General features: G+C 39.5%; 2 protein-coding genes across 2 annotated transcripts; both read right to left on the bottom strand.

Moving 5' to 3' along the window:
• Nucleotides 1-526: 526 nt before the first annotated feature.
• On the bottom strand, nt 527-7,139 carry LOC141957679 (ovalbumin-related protein X-like). The gene is made up of 7 exons (XM_074899582.1): nt 6,972-7,139; nt 6,272-6,322; nt 4,872-5,000; nt 3,903-4,020; nt 3,004-3,143; nt 2,529-2,684; nt 527-928 (listed from the first exon to the last, which is right to left on the bottom strand). The coding sequence occupies exons 1-7, from the start codon at nt 7,137-7,139 to the stop codon at nt 527-529; spliced, it is 1,164 nt and encodes a 387-aa protein (XP_074755683.1).
• An 8,059-nt stretch (nt 7,140-15,198) lies between these two features.
• LOC141957677 (serpin B11-like) lies at nt 15,199-19,993 on the bottom strand. The gene is made up of 7 exons (XM_074899581.1): nt 19,826-19,993; nt 19,260-19,322; nt 18,525-18,653; nt 17,162-17,279; nt 16,687-16,829; nt 15,771-15,938; nt 15,199-15,603 (listed from the first exon to the last, which is right to left on the bottom strand). Exons 1-7 carry the CDS (start codon nt 19,991-19,993, stop codon nt 15,199-15,201), a joined length of 1,194 nt encoding a protein of 397 aa, XP_074755682.1.
• Nucleotides 19,994-20,449: the final 456 nt, after the last annotated feature.

Here is a 20,449-nt window from a genome sequence, read left to right as displayed (position 1 = left end):
AAGTAAAAAAGGTTAAAATTTTCATAGGGACCAGTCAATAACCTGCATAGCAGAACCTTATCCATAAACATCTCCTTCAGATTGGAGGTCTCAAAGCCCATGTTTCAGGAACAATGACATGGGTTTGTCAGCAGGTTGCTGCCAGGGAATGGGATGAGCACAGCCCATGGCTTTCTACGTAATGGACTCCCAAAGACTTGGAGTCATGCCTGCAAGTTGTTCCTTGAGAGAAAATCACTTGGCCCCTTCCTGGCTGGTGAGTACCTCTAGTCTCGGTTGGTTCAGTCTTTCCTCAGCTAAAACAATCCTGAAACCAGTATGAGAAGGAAAAGGATTAAACATGCTTGCTGCTGTTTCCTCATCTGCAGGTATGTCTTTGCTATGGAAGCTTCAATAATGGGCATTTCTTAGATTAGGCTTTCCACTTGGAGAAAATAATGAAGAGATGAGATTACACTACAATACTACAGTAAAGGGGGTCTGTTTCTGAGGGGAACACAAGCATTATTTCCAGCTCTTTCTTTCTTCAGGGGGAACAATATCTACCAAAGAAGAGGATGCTATTGGTTGGATTGTGTTTGATCAAGAAAAGGAATGGGTGGTCAGCCCTAAACTCTTCAGACTCAGAGGAATGTTGGATGTCTCCCATCACATCCACTGAGCCAGATATCTCAGTGCCCTCTTCCCTGACTTCCATGTATGCCTCATGGATGGCCTCAGATATCTTGATGCTCTCTGCTGAAGAGATGCCAGATAGATTGGCTGAAGGGCTGAACAGGTCGGTCATACCCAAGGCCATTAGGACAGATGTGAGGTTATATTTTCCCTCAATCTTCATGCGCGGGAGGTACACTTTCACTCTCTTCTTTTCCATCACATTGGGACTGGTCCACGCTGCAAGTTTTTCAAAGCTGATTTTGTTCTCAAGCTGCAAAGAGAGGCAGGGAATGAAATGTGTGGGATGCAAATACAACTTCTTCCTACAATTAATTTTAATCAAGATTATCATAAAAAAAGCAAACCATAATGGTTCCTGAAGAGCATCCTATCAACGTCTTTCTTGTAGTTTATAATTTGCCTCTTCAGTACTGCCTGTCTCACTCTCTTTTTATTCAGTTCCTTACCCACCTGACACATCCCTTTTCTGTCCAACTAATCTTGTGTCTCATGAGGCACAACCCAATGATTTCACAGCCTAGCAAATTAGCCAGCTTGTGAAAGAGATTGCAAAACAAGGCCATGAACGTTTACCTACTGTTGATAGTACCTAACAAATGTCCACTCTTCTACATCTTTAATAACTCTATAACATAATCCAGAAAAATTGCTTAAATAAGAATAATGGGTTATATAAGGGAGGCTGCATCACTTTTCCCCTTTCCTGAGTACATATTGGTAATTTGATAACACCTTGATAACTTTAAATGATTTACATTGGAATTCCAATTTTTTTGCTACTTCTTTCAGAACTCCTGCATGAAGATAGTACAGCCCACCTGACTGAGGCAAATTAAGTCTTCGAGTTTTGTTTCTCCCTTGCATCTGTCTGTTTTTATTTCCCTTTGCTGTTAGTGTCCTGCATTCACTCAGTTGTTTAGTTTTGTTTTCTTTCAAGGCCAAGACAAAAGTTTAATTTAATTTTGCACAGTCAGTAGATTAGATTTGTATTCTTGCCTCAATGCATACTGTTGTCACTTTTCTCTTTCTTTTTCTTCAAAGGACAAAACCGTTTTTATTACTAGTTTTCATACATCTGGCAAAAACTTACTCAACCTCACTTAAAGCAGTTTTGATGTTTTCTTTTACTTTCTATGCTGTTCTCATTTTCTGTCCTTGTATGTTCAGGGATTCTTTCTGCTGTTAATGTTGATACCATTACACCCAACTCTCTTCTGTTTTCTTTGATGTGTAATTTCCAAATATCTTACATGCATTTCCTTTTCATCTCTATATTTAAGACTCTCTCGAGACTTAAATGATGAAGTATTACTGATGAGTTAGCTTAGCTTAATTGGTTTCACCATTTTAAAAGCAAGAATATTTTATTAAGAACATGCTTTATCTAACTTTTTTTCGCATTCTATGGTAACATAATCAGAGACATTTTCGAAAGCAAATCGTTTATAATGTTTAATGAGGATTTTCTTTAAAAAAAATCATTAGTGATTCCTGGAAAGAATGCCTAATTATCATCAGTTTTAGCAACATTTCCTCAACAGTTTATATGGCGGGAGGGGGAGTGACATTACCTTTCAATGAAAAAAAAATCTGTCCATACATACATCTTATTCTGCAGGGCTACAGCAGCACTACCCTCCTTCCTCCTTTACCTTTGTTTTATTGGACTGAGTACAGGGCTCTCCTAAGAAGCCAGTGCCTGCCTGAGCACTCTTTAGCCCCTGGGGGGCTTTTGTGGTCCCCTGCCTGCCCAGCACAGTCATGGCGTGGGCAGCTGGTACGTAAAGGTGTGTCGGCAGCCATGTCCCACTGAAGTGGTAACTCTTCTGCTTCCCCTGCCAGGGCCATACCTGCTCCAGGCCAGAGACATCATCAGGCAGCAGCACCAACATGCTCAGCTCTCCGCTGGCATACGGAAGCTCCAGGATCTTCATTTCTTCTGCAGCCACCACTGCCACTTTGAAGGTACTGTTCTGACACATCATTTGCACAGGTCTGCTTTCTTGCTGCAAAAACAGAAATGTGAGATGATGTGACTGGGGAGCAATTTTTTTTTTTTTTTAAGCAGGCAAATGTACAAGTCCTTTGAAAGGGATGGGACTCAATCTTCAAGCATATTGCCTTTGGAGAAGAGCTGTGTCTCTTACCTGCTGATGTGCCCTGAAAGCCTGGTCAGACACAGCTCTTGCAAACCTGACAGTGAGGGGCCCATCTAAATCAACAGACCACTGACCACAGCATATTGTATGCGTAACACCCACCCTTCTGGCTGTGCAAGCCAACAGAATGGCTTCCTGGCCAGAAGCCATGTCTGTGCCCTCCTACCTTTGTCACACTGAAGGGAAATTTCTGAGAGTGTTCTTTAAATGCTGTCTTCCATATCCCTTTGAAGTAAATGGCATTCACAAGGACCAGTGCAGTATCGAGATCAATGGAGCCTGGTTCAAGGAAATCTTGGATCTGTCCTTTAAGGAAGAATCAGGGCAGAGTGGTAAGTTTCACAACAGTAGTCCTGCATTTTAGAGGTCAATTGACATGCTGCTGCCTGACTTGACACCCTCTTCTTCAAAGGTCTTCATGTGTAATTCAGGTTCATGAGGATGATTTAACACAGAACAACTGGCACCTAGCCAGACATTTCTGCAAGAAGACAGATAGGTTCAAGAGTGGTATACATCCCCAGCAATATTTCTAACCAGTGCTTGGAAAAAGATTTGTATAGAAAAGAAGGAACAGGAGAGGGAAGCAGTGATACAGATTTTCTGTTTCTCAGTGTGCTTCTTTCTTACACTCCAGTCTTGTTTTTCCTCCCACCTCAGCACAATAAATGCACACAAGCTCCCGAAGCATTTCCTCCCCACCATCCGCCTAGTGCGCACGTTACTTTTTCCCCTGGAAGACCACTTCTTACCCAGCCAGCACATCCTTGTAAAATTATGCCAATATTCTAGAGAAGTCAGCACTAACCTTTTATGAGTCAAGCTCTCCAGACACAAAAAGCGTGAATATAAAGTGTGCATATCCTGGTACTTCTGCTTTTGCCAGATATGTTTAAAACACACTGTTACTGCCACACAGGTGCAATAGAGTCATCCCTTTCCATGTGAAATATACACTAATGGGGATGGGTGGAAGAAGTTTCTCCTCTATTATTTAGTCTTTCCAGAAGTTGTTCAAATATAGTTGTGAGAGGAAGTATATTTCAAAATCTTGTCTGACCTTACCATCTGTCTGACTTTCCACCCAGGAATTAATGAGCTGTCTGGCTTGATCTGGTGTTGTTTTGAAGTTGACCATTTCCAGACCTGCTCTGTACAGTTTCTTCACGCATTTTAAGTAGATCTGTAAAGACAGCAATTCAACATAGCACTGAGGGATGTGGTGTAGTTGGGAACTGTCAGTGTGAGGTTAATGGTTGGACTAGATGATCTTCAAGGTCCTTTCCAACCTAGTTGATTCTGTGATTCTGTAGCCACCAAACTACTAATTTTTTAAAAACAGTATGAAGGTGAAATAAAATATGGCTAAAAGGATTTTTATAGTCATGCCACGGTCATTGCTTACTTCCTGGAAGAACCTGCTAAAACTGGGCCATAAAAATTATTCTGATTCATTACGTTTTCAGATCTGACATTTTTATTACTTAACCAGTTAAGAGTATATATTAAAAATATTAAATATTTTCTTGAAGAAAGCTTGATCCAAAAACACTGTTTCAGGTTCATTTTAGAGTTTTATTATCATTATGTCCACTCCTTTTTTTTTTTTTTTTTAAGCATTTTTCCTTATTTTGAGAGATAAAAAGGTCCTTTGATTCAGAATTTTTGTATCTTTTGTTTTGGAAATGTCAGATGAAATATTTTGACACTTTCAAAAGTTGCTTTTGAGGTGAGGCTTTCAAGTGGAGAAATGTGCTGAAGTCAAATTACTTTCTGAAAAAAAAAAAAAAAAAGGAACAATCTGTTAAAATGAAAAGGCTATTACCAAATAGTTTTGTTTATTACTTGATCCATTTTTGAATAGGGCCATCTTTTTGCCTGGAATTGCTTTCCATTCAGACTATTGTCAGGGCTGTGGTAAAGGGAAAGACATGGAAGTCTTCCATGGGGACGACTAGATTAACAGATCACCTACTCTGGTCAATCCTCCTGGCTACAGGGTTTAGCAAGAAATCACTCTAATGTACAACTCACCGGTAGGACTGGATATGTCTTTTCAGCATAGAGTCTGTTGGCAATGTAGAGTGAAAAATTGGCTTTTGGTGCAGTGATATCAGAGAGAAGTTCTTTAAACAGTATGTGGATATTCATAGACTTGCCACACTGAGTTGTTGATAAAAAGATAAAAAGATATAGCTGTTATCTTATTTTACTAGGAAGAGAATTATTTGTAAGGTACAAACAACATGGGAAAACATAGAGTGTTCTGACATTTGCAAATGAACATATACTATAGTCTAAAAGCTCCGTGGGAGGGATGTTCAATACAAGCAACTAATGATGTACAATTAATTCACAGCATATGATGACACTCATTCTAGGTGACAACAAGCAGAAAACCTCAGTGATAAATCTGAAACCTCTGGCTCGGGAGTGAGATGACCAAAGGAAAATTCAGATGTCAATTACTGCAATTAGCAAGTTGTCATAGTTACAGAGCCTCTAGCTCCCAGGTTCTGCTTGCATTTTCATGGCAGCTTTCTGCTGAAGCTGCAGATGGGATAAGAGTGCTAGATGACAAAGGAGTCAGGAAATGTTTCATAATATAGTGAAAAAATGGATCAACTGTCAAATTTCCCAATAATAGTGTTCCAGGTGACACAAGATAAGAGCATGTAAGAAAAATGCACAGTGGTAAACAGTGGCTGGTACTTCACTTTATGAGAAGGAGAAATGTGTTGAACTACTGCTTTCTAAATGCTTAACCAGCTACTAAATTCTCTAGCTTTTTTTTTTATTACCTTTATTTCTCTTTCTTTAAAAAAAAATATTCTTGTCCTTTGCAAGACTCATATTGTGCTTGATCCCAAGTGGATGAGGATGAGGACAGGCCAGAGAGAGGCAGCAGGTTAACATGGAGGAAAGCACACAGGTGGTATCAAGGCACTGGAACCCCTCATGGTGCTCTTGGGGTAGCAGTGGGAATCAGAGTCTGGAAAAATCCCTGTAGCTTTTGTAAGAGTGTGGTTACTTTCCAGCCTTTGAGGCTTCTAGGGTCTTTTCTGCTAAAGCATCTTCCTGCCCCACTTTGGAGTCTCTCAGCTGCAGGTCTGACTGCTGTGCCCTGGTTAGGGGTGCTGAGCTCCTTTCACATGCTGTCTCCTAGCAGCACTTGCAGGTGTGCAGATGCTTGTCTACACAAGAAGGTACCCTGGCACCCAAAGCATCCTATTCTGTCCTGTCACTCATTCTGGTGCAACATGTGCAGCCTGTTGTCTTTTTTTTTAAAAAAACACCTTATATCTCTTAAATTAAGAGCATTATCAAAGGCTTGGGAAGGTGTTGAACCTCCTTGAAGCAGTCAGAACATTCTATTCTCAGGGGAAAAATCAGAGAGAGAAAAAGATAAATAAATATACCTTAGATTTCTGTACCTTGGTCTGAATATTTCCTCCAAGTCCTGCAATTTTGTCAAAGTGAAGAACCTGCAATTGAGAGTAGCAATAGAAGAAATTACATGCATGAAGTCCACTGGGAGTCACTGATGCTGGTGTTGAAACTATATGTTTCAACTAAATAGGTCTGATCAGCACATAGATGAACTGAGAAATTTCATGTGAGCTTTAAATAATTTTTTTTACTACATGTGAAAATTTGTGATTACGATCCTTAGCTTAGATCCCTTCATTTCCAGTTAATGGTATTCAGTCTATAAACCAGCTACAACCTTGCTCTATTGTATTTATAATTGTGACGCTTGTTTTCTGAATGTTTCATCTTTTGTATATTACAAGTTGTCCTTTCCACCTGGAAGGAATCAGGTCTGTGAGATAATATAAGCTGAAGCAAGTAGACCTGCCTTAGCCATTCTTCAAGACTGCTCTTTCTTAATGGAAACCAAAGACCATTCATGCCCTTCATGGGGAAAAGCGATGGTAAGTGAAAACTCAGCTACAGATCCAAACCTCACGGTTTGGAATGCCATTCTTTTTCTCAGCAGGTTTGAATCCAGTGCCAAATGTGACCATGTGACTTTCTCCCCACGACTGGAGTAAGTCCCAAAGTTGTAAATGGATACTCTGTTGCTGTGTTAAACTGGGTCAAAAGGAGTTAGTATCAATTTATGTACCTTACCTTCTCCATCTGATACTCAGTGTTACCTCTTGCTCCCAGATAAACCATGGCTAAGGCTGCAATGATGCTCAGGGGGGAATAGAAGATGTTGTCGTTGGCATGGTAGACTTTCAGCTCTTTGAATACATCAAAAGAAAATTCTGCATTTGCTGCAGTGATGGAGCCCATTGTGAAATCAGTGTTGTCTGAAGTAAACAGAAATATGACTGTATAGTGGTGACACGTAACACTTGTTTTAAAAAGTACTGTCAATAACCCAAAAACTGCTAGTTCATTTCTGGTTTTGAGATGCTGAACCAATGAATGATGTAGAGCCTGCAAGTTCTGTGATGATTAGAAATACTGTAACTCTTGACCTGTTTTTCTCTGAACTCATGTTTGCTTTCTTTCAGAAAGATACTAGCTCATCATCAAGACAGTATCTTGTACTTGCCTTTTCAGAAATAAATAGTATCATTCATGCTTCAATATGAAAAATGTAACACTGAATGGATGAGTTTCCCTATGGCGATCCGGAGAAATGTGAATGATGTTTGAAACAATGCAGACTTCATATTTCATTTTTCCTGTGGCTCCTCTGCACAATGATCTGTATCTTTATATGAAATGTAGTCAACTCACTACAACTTATTGTTCTTTTTATTGTTGCTTAGTACAACCAGACACAAATTTGGATGTTGCTTTCTTGTAATTTATAGGAATAATGAGAGTAAGTTGCTCCTTAAATATAGCCAGATTCTTAGATACTGAACTACAGATTTAGGGGGGGTTCTTTTCGGTAGAGTCCCATTTTCGAGATTTAATCTCTGCTGATGCTTTTTCATAGGGAAAAAGTACAAGCATATATATCATAAATACAGGTTTTGGCAGTACAGCTTGAAACAGTGTAGACCTGCATTCATTCAGTCAGGTGCAAGTCCTGTGCCTGCAAATGAATGTGACATGTTAAGGATATTCATTGAAACCTGCAGTCATTCTCTCTTTTGAATCTGAGACCAAAGAAGTTGCATACTGTTCTTGTATCTCTAAGACAGTTAAAATAGGAGGAATAGCAGCTTATCCATAGTTTGAAGCAGATGTGGTTGATTATGTGATGAGAGGCATCTAGCACTAATGACTATGGAACCACAAACTCTGTGAATCGTCATTCCATACCTCACCCGTGTTCTCCAGAGAGTGAGACTGAGAAAAGAAAAACTCCTTTATTCCCCAAATAATTATTAAAATTATAAAAGAACAATTTTAATTGGATGCCATATTTTCAGTGAAAAGGAGGTATTTCTACTCAAAGCTATGGTGTACACTCATATTTTGCACACTTCAAAGTATTTGACAGTCAAACAATAAAATGTAAATTGATAAGGCAAGGTAAAGCATACTGTATATACTGTCTTTTTACATATTTGTCTTATACTTACCTTAAAGTTCTTAAACATAATATCACTTTTTTTTTTTCCATAATAAAGAATACAAACTAGAAATTATATTTTACTTGGAGAAATACTTACCCCACAGACTTCAGAGGCACGTAATAAACCAGCTTGCCAGCTCAACCTAAACAGATTCTCTGAGGTCTTGGTGATATATATTGTACCATTGAGACACTCCCACTGTTAGCCTTCAAGGAGTCATCTTTTAAGTCACTACCTTTCGTCATGACCTTTTCATTCATTGCACTTTGAAACATTGAGTAGACCAATGTTAGACTGGTACTCTATCTGCAGCAAGTCAACCTTTATTTATTGAAGTAAAGCCCAATTAAAAAAAATTAATTATTTAAGCTTTTGCTGTAACTTGTAGGATTGTACCAAAGAAATTGGAGTTCAAGCCTATAACTATATTTCATAAAGTTCTTTTGAATTTACACATTAATGGGATTGAGCTATACTAAGTAACTAGAGTCAAATGAAAAAGAAATGCAAAAAACTAAGGGAAAACAGTGTTACAAATATATCCTGCAAAACATAATACATTTTCAATAAACCAAGTTGTAACATCAGATCAGGTGATTCTCACAGTCAAGTGAAGCTAAATATCCCAAAATATTACAGGAAAATAAGACCTAGTCATAGATCTGGGAGCGATCAAACAGTTTCCACCACAGTCCATCATTTGTGACCATCCACAGGTATAGCTGAGGAAAGGGTCTTGTATTACCAGGGAGTGCAAAAAAGTGCATCGGTCCCTGAAAAATTAGCTGTTTCTCTTCTTACCTATGAGGCACTGTAAGTACAGAAAGCAAAGTAACACAGTACTCCCACCAAGTGTGAAAGAAGTGGAGACTGGGCTAACTGCCAAAGGACTAATATAGGTGCAATAACTCACTACAGTGTCCATGCAGTGGAACAGAGGGAAGTTCCTCATGAACAGTGACCACCTGATGTTGCCAAAATAATGCAATTCTAAGCAGAGCCAGCTGCAGGATGGTCATTCTATTCAAAGAGTTTTAAAATTATTTTGTCCATGTAAGAACAAGCACAGATAAAACTTAATTTTGATTAAAACATTCAGAGCAGCAGTGTTGAGGTCTGAGGGTGGGCATAGCAGAGGAAGAGATTTGAGAAACAGTCAGGATTTACATGTTTGTTGAGCTGTAAGTCAGACAGCAGAGTATTCATATATTCAGAAATGTATTTTAAACAGATCAGCTTTTAAATTTCATTCTCCACAGGTCATGGCAACAAGGCTCATGGTATGTGCACAGGCCATTCTCATAGATCTTCCATAGCTACCTTTTTACTATGGCAGGTGAATAAACTACAGAATCTGTCTGCAGGAACATTCATGGTCTGTTAGACAAACATAATGCACAATATTGAATATAATTCGTTGTAAAAAGCTATTACTCTTTATTGAATAATAGACTTGATGAGCAGTAAAGAAACAAATCTGGCATCTGTAAAAGCCATAGAGGTCGATAATAGAAATCCCAAATTTTTACATATTAACTCACAGAGCATACAGCAGTAGGTGCGCTTTCTGTGAAACAGAAAGGGAGCTACTTTACCCGTAAGAGTGTGTTTTGTTTTGCTGAAATGTAGACATGTACATGCAGAGCCTGATAACTGGAGTGGCTTTCACTTTCCCAACTCAAAATGAGCTCTTCATCTGAGGATGTTATAGCAGTGATAAGGATGGGAAAAACTGAGGACAATAAGCAGCTTTCCTCTCACCTTGTTCAATGTTCCTTATTCTGTAAGATGGGCTGCGGTAGTTTTTACTTTATCCTACCAAACCGTTACTGCCTGAGGGCACAGGTTTTATGTGGAAAGAGCTGTAGTATGTCTTCTCTTATTCTCCCATTTTCACATATCCACATTAAAGCAGTCAACAGTTGCCCGAACATGCCTTTGGAACTTCCACAGAGAGCTTTCCTGGGCACCCACACTCCTTTGTGTGCTCTGGTTCAAAGTGTTTGTCCTGTGTAGCATGCACCTGAAGGACATAACCAGCCAGCTCTTTGCCTAAATGTCCAAGATTTTCTCAAGAAACATCTCGTTGCACAAGATTCTCTAGAAGAGGGCACGTAGGTATTTCTGGTGTGTTCTCCCAGCCAATATATTTGCCTTTGTATACTCTACATTTCATACCTTTGCAGCAGCATGATCACCCCAACAGTTCTTCACACAGGTGATCTGATTGAACATCTGGTAACTGCTCTGTTTCTGAATTATGCCAGCTACTCTAATCTGAAAAACTACAAGGCAGGCAAGATAGTTTAAAACACCCAAAGTAAGTGAGCTCATGGAAGAGAAAGTTTGGTTCTGACAGGACTCATGGATGGGGCAGTCCAACTTTTCCAGAGAATACTCTGTCACTATACACCCTTGGGTTTGGTGGGGTTTTGTATTATTTTCTACACTGAATGTTAGTGCACAAGTGGTTGCAGAAGCAGCTTGTGAGTAGCTGAAAATTCTGATCAGAATGAGCTACCATATAGAGTCATCAGCAGACAAGTGCTCTTTTGTAACTTTTCCTAGTTAGGGCATTGGACCTGGGGAAACCAAATGCTTCTCCTGAAATTCAAAAGCTAAGAGTCTAGTACTGTAAAACAAGACAAAGAGGTTAAAATCTGTTCCATATCTGTGTTTGTCCCAAGAAAGAGGTCAGCAAGAACTCTGCTGCCCTTTGTGCCTAAACCAGTTCATGGTGTTTGCGCCTATTACCCCATGTTGGCATAATTGAGGAGATATTAAGCAGCAGAACAACCAGCTCTTTCCACCACTTCTCTGCTCAGATTTTCACATTTATTTTCTTATGGTTACTCAGCAACTACTGCAGTGTTTGGGGGTAATATTTGATTATGCTTTGGATGGCCCATCCATCTGCATCACACTTAGCAGAGGCTATACTGGCATTTCTCAATGACCTTAAATGAACTGTGATGTGGCTAAAGACGTCCCACTTACAGGTTTTCAGATTGGTTTTATTCAGTCATGGTATTCATTGTGCTGGTGATGATCAGCTCAGTGTGGTGCACACACAGTCTGAGGCAAACTGCTCTTGGTATCGGTGCTAGCATTTTTAAGACAGCCAACACCTTGTATTAAACCTCTCAGAGGGTCAATGTGTCAAGCCCGGGGTAAAGTTAATGCCTAACGTGTCCCTTCCCCTTCAGAGCTCATAGTGGCTGGTGTGTCAACATGTACTGTGTTTATACAGCAACCCAAGGTGAAAGGAGGCCAAGCACATCCACCACTCCTCTATGCCCCTTGATTGCTAGTTAGCTCTAGCAATAACTCAATTTGTTATAATAAAACATCAGTAAAACAGTGAGGTTTTTTCTGCAACACACACTTACCAAAGAAAAGGAAGAGGCTTGCCCAAGTGCCACTTTTCAGGCAGCTGAATCCCACTCACTGCAACACTTTCATGCATGTGGTGCTCTCTGGTAAATGGTGCTGCTCTTTGCCTGGTGCATACAGCTGCTGAGCAGATCATCTCTGCAGCCTCTGCTTTCTTCTTCTTCTTTATAATATTAGCTCTAGCAAATGGCATTTGAAGCAATACCTTACAGGGTCTGAGCGCCTTTCTTAATGGGATCATAAGATACCAGGACTTCCTGGTATAAAACTTTCTACCAGTTACAGTTTGAAGGAAATAAGCTCTGGTCTTCACATGGGGGAAAAAAAGTATTACTCAAAATTGGCTTTTTCGGTGACAATGCAAAAATCTTCCTTTGCCCTTCTTGTCCATTCATTGTCAATCTTTTGAAGATATAATAATAATAATGTTATACATAGGTACTAAGAAACAGTTTAAAGGAAAGCAGAATACCAGAGAAAACTGAGGAGGACTGCAACCATCAGAGATATTAGAGTCCAGTGGAAAGATTAATATGCAAATTGAGAGTTATTCAGCAATCAGACTGTGGAAAGACACAGGTCTGTCTAGTGTGGAACAAATGTGCATTATCTTTCCATGGATTTTCATGAAAATAATATTTGTTTTCTTTTGCTTTGCTTTTTGGCAGCGTACATATTTGTAGGCTGTGAGGTATGCTGGCATAGTTCAACAGGCTGTGCAGCAACACTCAGCATGAAGCCTGTCCCTGGGAAAAAGGCAGTGGTATCCCCTTCAGGATCGTGTCTGCTCCAGGCACCATTCAGTCTCTGGTTTTTCTTTGCTCTGAAAGCTCTGTTGTTTGGCATTGCAGATTTACAAGCTGCTGTTCACCACTTTCTGCCAGAGTAGAGGGTTTGCCTTTTATTTTTAGGTAAATGTCTCTGATTTTGTGGGAGCACTGCCCTCTAAACTAGGAGCTGCTTCTACTACACTAGCAGCCAGGGCTACTTTCCAGCTCCTGGTTGTTTTTACTACATTTTTTAGATGTTTTACAAATTAAGAAGGAATTAGAAAATAGACTATGTGAAGAGAAAATAGATTATTTTTATTTATTTATACTGTATTTTGTTCCCGGTTTTGAAATTATCTAGATATCTGTAGAACAAGTTTCAAAAAAAATACTACAAAGATCGTTAAGTGACTAATTCTGCTGTAGTAAACTGACAGTCCTTGTTTCAGCCACACATTCTCCTTGCTCACACACAGAATTCCTTTTCCTGTTGTAAGAATCGTGCTCTTCTGGATAATATTTTACAGCACTTTATCACGTATGCCATTAATTGTTTTTGTTTTACATTTTATCTGAAAATATATAGGTCTGATTATGTGTGCTAATGCATTCTAATACTGTTCATTTCACTCATTTTTTTAACATAAGTATTTCACATTTGAGACACATCAGATATACACAAAATACTAATGGCAGTCATTGCACAACACACATGGCTATTTATTGCATACCCTATTCATCAGAAGAGCCCACAGCCTGTGTTTTCTGTTCTCTTACCAGCTAATTGATATAAAAACTGTGCCTCTACTAGTAATTTTACTATTTCAGTCTGTATTTCATACTGAAATTGGAGCCATGTGAGATAGCTCCACAGACTATCATGAATGTGCTTTATTTAGCAATTAAATTTGTGTTGAGTACTGTAATTTACTGTAATTTTTCTTGTATATCTCAGCATTTGGAAGAGCCCTTTGAATCTGCATTTCTGAAATGGCACTAGTATGCTCCCAGCATTTGCTTTCTTCCCATCAGCAAGCAACAGGAAAAGGAGACTGAGTCATCAAAGGGGTGGAATATTTTTCCTTTAAAAGCAAGTATTTTTCTTGTACCTGTGGATTTTGGACATTGCCTCATATCAAACTGGGCAGGCTGCTCTCTTCTCTGTAATCCCTCATTATGCCTTTCCACCAACCTACTCCACAACATCCAGGAGGTGGTTTAAGGAACTAGGTCATCAGCAAGCAAATCAACTTTACCAAAAAATTTCCTCCTGATTTACATCCCAGAGAACTGTTCACCACCAAGTCAGGCAAGCAGTAGCAGTAGCGTAAGGGAGGGAGCAGAAACACATGGAAGGAAAGAGACAAGGGGAGCAGCAGCATCCTCCGCAATGGCATTAGAGTGGCTCAGCCATGTCCTAAAACTGCATTCTTAATTAGCTGGTAAAATCAAATGCAAGAGAGAAGCAGTAGGTGAGGTTCAGGGTTTATGTATCCTAATGTCAAGTTGTCCAGCACCTAAATTTAGCATGATGAATACTTAAAAATGAGAGGTAGACTTCACTGTCACTTACATTTTTGAAAGGATTACCATTATTTTTACATGTTATGTTAGACTATTCCTCTGTCCACTTAATTCTGCAGACTACTACATTTAATATTTTGTTTGCAGTGGTTTTATTAAGATAAATGGAACAAATACAGGCTACCCACTTAAATACCATTACGATAGATTTTTTAATTAATTTTTTGTGCTAATGAGGAATAAAACAGATGGAACAAGAAACTTATGGTATCTGAGGCACAAAGAGAGCTGATTTTTAGAAGTGAGAATGTGAGAATGGCTGATCACTGCTTAAAGTTTTATGTGGGAATTAAGTGTCTAATTCACAGCCGTCACAGATCAGACCTTGTCAGAAAAGGTCTTCCATGATTCTGAAACCCTGTTTTTGTTATGTGGAAGTTTATGAAGAAGTTGGAGAACTGTCTAGCACAGAAAAAAGTAAGAAATGAGTCTGCCCTGCTTGAGAACAATCAAAATTACACCAGAAAAGTCTTCTGCTTTCTCTGCTCTCTGAGAACAAACCCCAAGAGTTCCAGATTGAACCATTACACCCAGTCAATTAAATGAGGGGTCCCACAGGAATACTTTGGTACTCCCATACAAAGTGGCATTTTCCTTGAAACCTTTATAAAAAGGGGTAGGGAACCTTAAAGAGACTGAGTACCTGAGTTTATCCTTTTAATGCAGATCCCTATCCTCCTGTCTCCTTCATGTGGGAGAATGTATCACTCATCTCTAGGGCTCTAAAATAATGGGTTTATTGGAGACATACTACATTAGGAAAGTCTCAGAATAAGATTTGCTATGCAGATGTCTCTAGAGGCCTACAGCTCTTTGGCAAATATCACATAGTGTATTTTAGTGAGGCCTCCTAAAAGTAAAACATGCCTGAAGTTAATGTTAGAAGGGAAACAGTTAATGTTTTTTAGATTTTTATCTCTAATTTGGCTCCTATTGGATAGTCTTTTTACAGCAAATTAATACCTTAGGATAAAGCCTAGTGGAAAACGTGATCCTTTTTTTGTCCTCAGTTCTTGCCAGTAGGGATGTTAGTGGAGAGAAAGATCTAATTTCCAAAATAAACTCCATTTAAGGGGACGAATATCTTCCAAAGAAGAGAATAGTGTTGGTCGGGTTGTGTCTGATGAAGAAGAGGAATGGATGGTCAGCTTTGAATTCATAAGAAATTGGGCGACACAGAGGCACTGCAACAAGCCCCATGGCACCAACTGCTTCAGTCCCCTCTTCATTGACTTCCACAGATGACTTCTGGATGGCCTTGGACACAACCAAACCATCTTTCCTGGAGATTCCTGACAAATCAGCTTTTCCCCAGTCAAAAACATTCATCACTCCCATACCCTCGAGAGTTTTGTTGAGGACGTAACTTTCCTCCATCTTGAACTGAGGCAGATACACCTTCACTTTCAGCTGTTGCATCCTAGCTGAGCTGGTCCATCCTGCTAGTTTTTCATACGTGAGGGTGCATTCAAGCTGTAAGGCAGTATTGATAATAACGATTGACACCATAATGAACAGAAGGAAAAGATGAGAAGGTCAGTTTTTTCCTGCTTGTCTTCTGACCACACTGGAGCAATGTTAAACAATTGCTCTGCTTGCAACCCCTTACATACACTACTAGAGAGAACAAGAAGTATTACCTGCTCTAGGCCAGTTAAGTCCTCAGAGACAACTTCAGGAAGAAGAATGAACATGCTCAGTTCATTATCAAAGTATGGGAGCTCTATCACTTTCATTTTCATTTCCTCTATGATGGCCATGTTAAAATAACCTTCTTGAAACATCATCTGCACTGTCCTTCTCTCATTCTGGAACACACGAAACATATTAAACAGAAAATACAGAAATGATCACCCTGGTTTTAATTGGTTTCAGTATTGAGACTGGAGTTCAGTCCAGAAATATTATTTATGCTGGTCATGGGTTTAATGTACTTGTGGCATTGATGTGTTCCTCTCTCTTAACTGTAACTCCAGTGAAGTTATCCATTTTAGAAGCATAAAATGTACTTTTCCATTACTATTGGTGCCAGATTACTTTACTCACAACTCCCTCATTACATCCTTCTTTCTTCTGGCATGTCAGATGAGGAAACTGATGCATCTGATGCAACCATAAATCTAAATTGTTCATGAATAATGTATACATTATCCTGAGATAATATGTCTTTAGCTCATTTTTTCCTGAAAACAAACACTGTTCTATTGGTAAATAGTAAAAGAGGAACAGAATCCTCAAATGCGGTCCCAAAAGCAGACTATTTTTGAAACAGCATCCTTAGCTGTGTAAGCCCCAACAAAGTCAGCATATGTGCTCAGTGACTTTGAACCAATGAGGATCTCAGCTGCACAAGACTCACTTCTGATGTGAACTGATAGAAACAGTTACATATTTGGTTATCAAACTAGAGAGAAGATGTAGCTTTCTATTTTTCTAGCTGAAGACCCGTGTTTTGTCTTGGGATAGCAGAGAAGAGGAAAGCTCCCATCTATTGTTATAGGAGACAGACATCTGATTTCCATCCCCCAGCTGTTTCAGTTCCTGCTCATACTGTACCTTGTTCAGTTGGAAATATGTTTCCTTAGTGTCTTCTTTCTTAAATCCTACTGCCCACTTTCCTTTAAAATATATAGCATTGACCAGGACAAGTACAGTAGAGGGATCAATAAACCCAGCAGCAAATAGGTCTTTGATTTTACCTTTAGAAATAACGAATTGAGAATAATTATTACTTTGTTTGGGCAATCAGCTGCATTTGACTATTAATAACTATTTCTATAAATATAAAAGGTAGTATAATGCTGTCAGACAAATAACAAAATGTTTATGTACAGCTTTTGAAGCCAGGAACTCAAAGCATTTTTGTGCCTTTCTCTACATTTATTTCCTACTGAGCAAAAAAAATTCAGTGAGTGTTTAATATATAAAAATCTTGCTACCTTTGGTTAAAAAAGTGGAAACTGAAATTCAGACATGATATTCCTAACTGGTTCAATTGCAAACCAAACAATCTGCACATTTTCATCTTTACCTTTTGTCTCATTTTCCACCCAGAGGTTAATCTTCTCTCTGGCTTCTTCTTCGGGGTATTTAAAATTGACTGGTTCCAGCTCTGCTCGATAGAATTTCTTAGTGGAATCCAAGTATTGCTGGAAAGTACAAATAACAGAAGTTTATCATAACATGGCGATTGTTATAAGACAGATAATTTCATGGCTTCAGGATAATTCCTTGTAGTAGATCAGCAAGAAAGGAATGAGTAAAAAAGGCATATATAAGAAATTCATTGAAATAACTCAAGCATTCAGTTTTTAGAGAGAGATTATTTAGAAAAAACATATTTGCAAATTTTTTTTTTTGTATTTTCAAGCTGTACTGAGCAGCAAAAATGTCTCAGCACAGTAAAAAAATTCTAAGATCAAAACATGGTACCTTTCTTTAGGCTTATATATCATTGTTATGCTGCATGTCTTCCCCCAGTGTGTGTGTGTTTGTGTGTGTGTGTGCGTATGCGTATTACTCTGTGTAGATACATACACTGTGAAACTTTTAACTTGTATTAAACATAAAACTTTTCCAGGCTGCTGGTCACCTTTTTCTGGCTCTGAAAATCTCTGTTTACCTGGAGTGCAAAATTTTGGAAGCAAGGTGAAATCTTGACTTGAAAAGAGAAAGGTGGTTACAGAGATAAACCAGCACTGTTTCTAGCAATACTTTTATAAACACCTAAAGTCTAGTTTCTTGAGGAAACTTTTTGTATGAACTTGCATTGTCTGAGCTGTTGGTGTTCCACAGGAATGTTCTGAGATGGTCAGTTCCACTTAAATTAGACTAATTGACAAAAATTTCAGAGTTGTTACTTTCTTCTAAGCCTTGTTTGAAAAGGCAGCAGGAATCAGAGTCCCATATTTGCATAGACTCTGAAGGAAAGGTGGAAGAGTGAGTACAATCATTTTATTAGAAACAGAGAAGACACTGGGAAAGAAAAAGTCTTCTGCTAGTCACAGAGCTTTGTTCCTTGCATAGAAATGAGGCAGCAAGCCCCAGCTCTGTTGGACACTGGGTATGCGTAGCCAGCATAAGGATATATTGACAGTGATTAATGCTATCACATTTTCTGGAATGCCCAGGGAGAGCTGTTACTGTAGATCTCTTTCTTTGTATAAAAGCTTCTAAGTCACAGCTTCCCAGTGCTCTGCTGTTTCCCACATCTAACCACTGGGCAGCTGAGATGGAAAGGCTCCCTGACTGCAAGACCTGTGGAATGCAGGCATTTGGCAGCACACCCTGACAGCACCATTGTATTTCATTTCCCTTTGTACTTTATGATTGAAGAAATTCTGCTGAGCTCATAACTCTCAGAAGCTGTTGAGAGGGACACCACAGCTACTTACCTGAAAGAATGGGTAAGTAATTTCTCCAAAGAGCCTATTGGCAATGGTGAGGGAGCAGCCTGGTCTGGGTTCACTGACTGCAGCCAACAGCTCCTGGAACTGGGAATGGACTCCTCCAGCTTCCTCACACTTCAGACAGGAAAAGAGACATTTCATGTTAGGCTTGGGCTTTCCTATGCAAAACTGAACCTGAGGGTGAATTGCAGCCTCTCTCTGTATGAGAAGCCTGAATCCACCCAGTTGATACAGGCATCGGAATAAATGCATCATGACACCATGTCCAACTCCCCCCTCTACCAGACATACAGAATGACAATTATTCCCCTTTGGCCCACACTACTCCACCTCCAAGTCACTTTGTATCCAACAGTGATGGTTCTGTTCACATTGAGCAAAAAGTCTGCTGGCTTAAAGCCTGGGAGAAGCAAGCTCCAAGGTGCTTTTGGTATGCCCTGTAGACAAGCCTTTGCAGGTGGCAATCTAAGCACTTATCACATTTTAGACTAGTACTACTGTTTTGGTTAGAAACCTGTAATGAGAAGGCTTAGCTGTTGAAATGTGTGATCTCACAAGGCCCCTTAAATAGCTAATAAAAGAACAGTAATAATCAGGTCTGCATATCTAGACAGAGAGGTTGCTCAGCGCTGCCGTGCTTTCTGATTAAGTGATCATTTGCAGGAAGGGCTGACAAACCGGCACCTGTTGCTTCATCTCGGAGCTGCAACTGCATCTTACCTTCTCCGAAGGGTATCTGTTTGCCTGACTTGTACTGTTCAAAACTTCACTGAAATGAAATACCTGCAATATAAATGTTGGGTGAATGCAGCTGAGTGACAGTACCTTAAAGCTAAAGCAGTGTTGCAAGCCTATCCCAAAAAGCAACCAGACACAGACAATGGGTAAAGTCCTGTTTGTCCTTTATCATGAGACCCTTTCAAGTGAACAAGTTTTTGTAGAGAGCTCATGAAGTCTTTGAAATCTTTCCTCTTAAGAAAGAAGACTTTTGGTATCCAGAGAAGGCAGAAGACCATATCAAAGGGAATCACCACTACTGAGCCCTGCAGTGTGGAGGGATACCTCCAAAACACTTTAGCACTGATGTATTCATTGAGTAATCAATTACTGTAACAGTGTTTAGTTTGAAAAAGTTTGGTACTAGGAGTAGCAAAAGACAGGGTATTTTTAAAGGGCCCTTTGTGTGCATCACTCCTTTGGATGCTTAGGAACTATATCAGATGTTACAATCAGGCGCTCAGCTCATATCTTGCCACCATCCCCTTTTCAGAGCAAAGGAAACCCACCTTCTCAATTTGTTTGAGTGTGTTGCCCCTGGCTCCGAGGACAACCATCCCAAATGCAGCTGAGAGACTTAGTGGGGAAAAGAAAATATTTTCATTTCTGTTTCTTTTGCTCAGCTCTCTAAAAAAGTCAAGACAGAACTTGGCATTGGCTGCACTGAGCGAGCACATTGTGGCACTGCTATCGCCTGCAACAAAGAAACAAAGATTTAGGCTTCTCATCCTCATGCCTGCTAAGCTTAGATGCCTTGGTAGAGCATGGTAATGTTTCCTCCAGTAGCATGTCTGAATTGTACAGCATTTCCCAGATTTCTGATTCTCCATGTCTGGGATTTTACACCTGAAAACCAGTACCCTGAATGGCAGGTGAGACATATTTTCTGAAACAGTATTCTGAGTTCAGCTGTTTCTCCAGCTCAAGCAATAGCTATGGCTTTGTCACTTGGCCTTAACTTTATCCTAACCACAGTCCCAGCTCACTTTATGTCACAATCTTTCTTGCTTCAAGTCCTCTAGGCATAGCACTTATTAATTACACCTCTTGATCATACCTCACTCTCTGTGTCTCTAAAAACTTTGTGTGTATTAATCAGCTATGCCTCACATACTGTGTCCCTCTACAGCTGG

The sequence above is a fragment of the Athene noctua genome, chromosome 2 (genome assembly GCF_965140245.1).
Source record: "Athene noctua chromosome 2, bAthNoc1.hap1.1, whole genome shotgun sequence".
Taxonomy (NCBI): domain Eukaryota; kingdom Metazoa; phylum Chordata; class Aves; order Strigiformes; family Strigidae; genus Athene; species Athene noctua.
This window is presented reverse-complemented; position numbering and strand designations above follow the sequence as displayed.

Coding starts and splice junctions, on each gene's coding strand:
- LOC141957677 (XM_074899581.1), bottom strand. CDS start 19,993: ATGTGCTCGCTCAGTGCAGCCAATGCCAAGTTCTGTCTTGACTTTTTT. Junction 18,654..19,259: donor ACAGATACCCTTCGGAGAAG/GTAAGATGCAGT, acceptor TCCTGTCTGAAG/TGTGAGGAAGCTGGAGGAGT. Junction 17,280..18,524: donor TTACTTACCCATTCTTTCAG/GTAAGTAGCTGT, acceptor TGTACTTTCCAG/CAATACTTGGATTCCACTAA.
- LOC141957679 (XM_074899582.1), bottom strand. CDS start 7,139: ATGGGCTCCATCACTGCAGCAAATGCAGAATTTTCTTTTGATGTATTC. Junction 5,001..6,271: donor GAGGAAATATTCAGACCAAG/GTACAGAAATCT, acceptor TCAACAACTCAG/TGTGGCAAGTCTATGAATAT. Junction 4,021..4,871: donor AGACATATCCAGTCCTACCG/GTGAGTTGTACA, acceptor CTGTCTTTACAG/ATCTACTTAAAATGCGTGAA.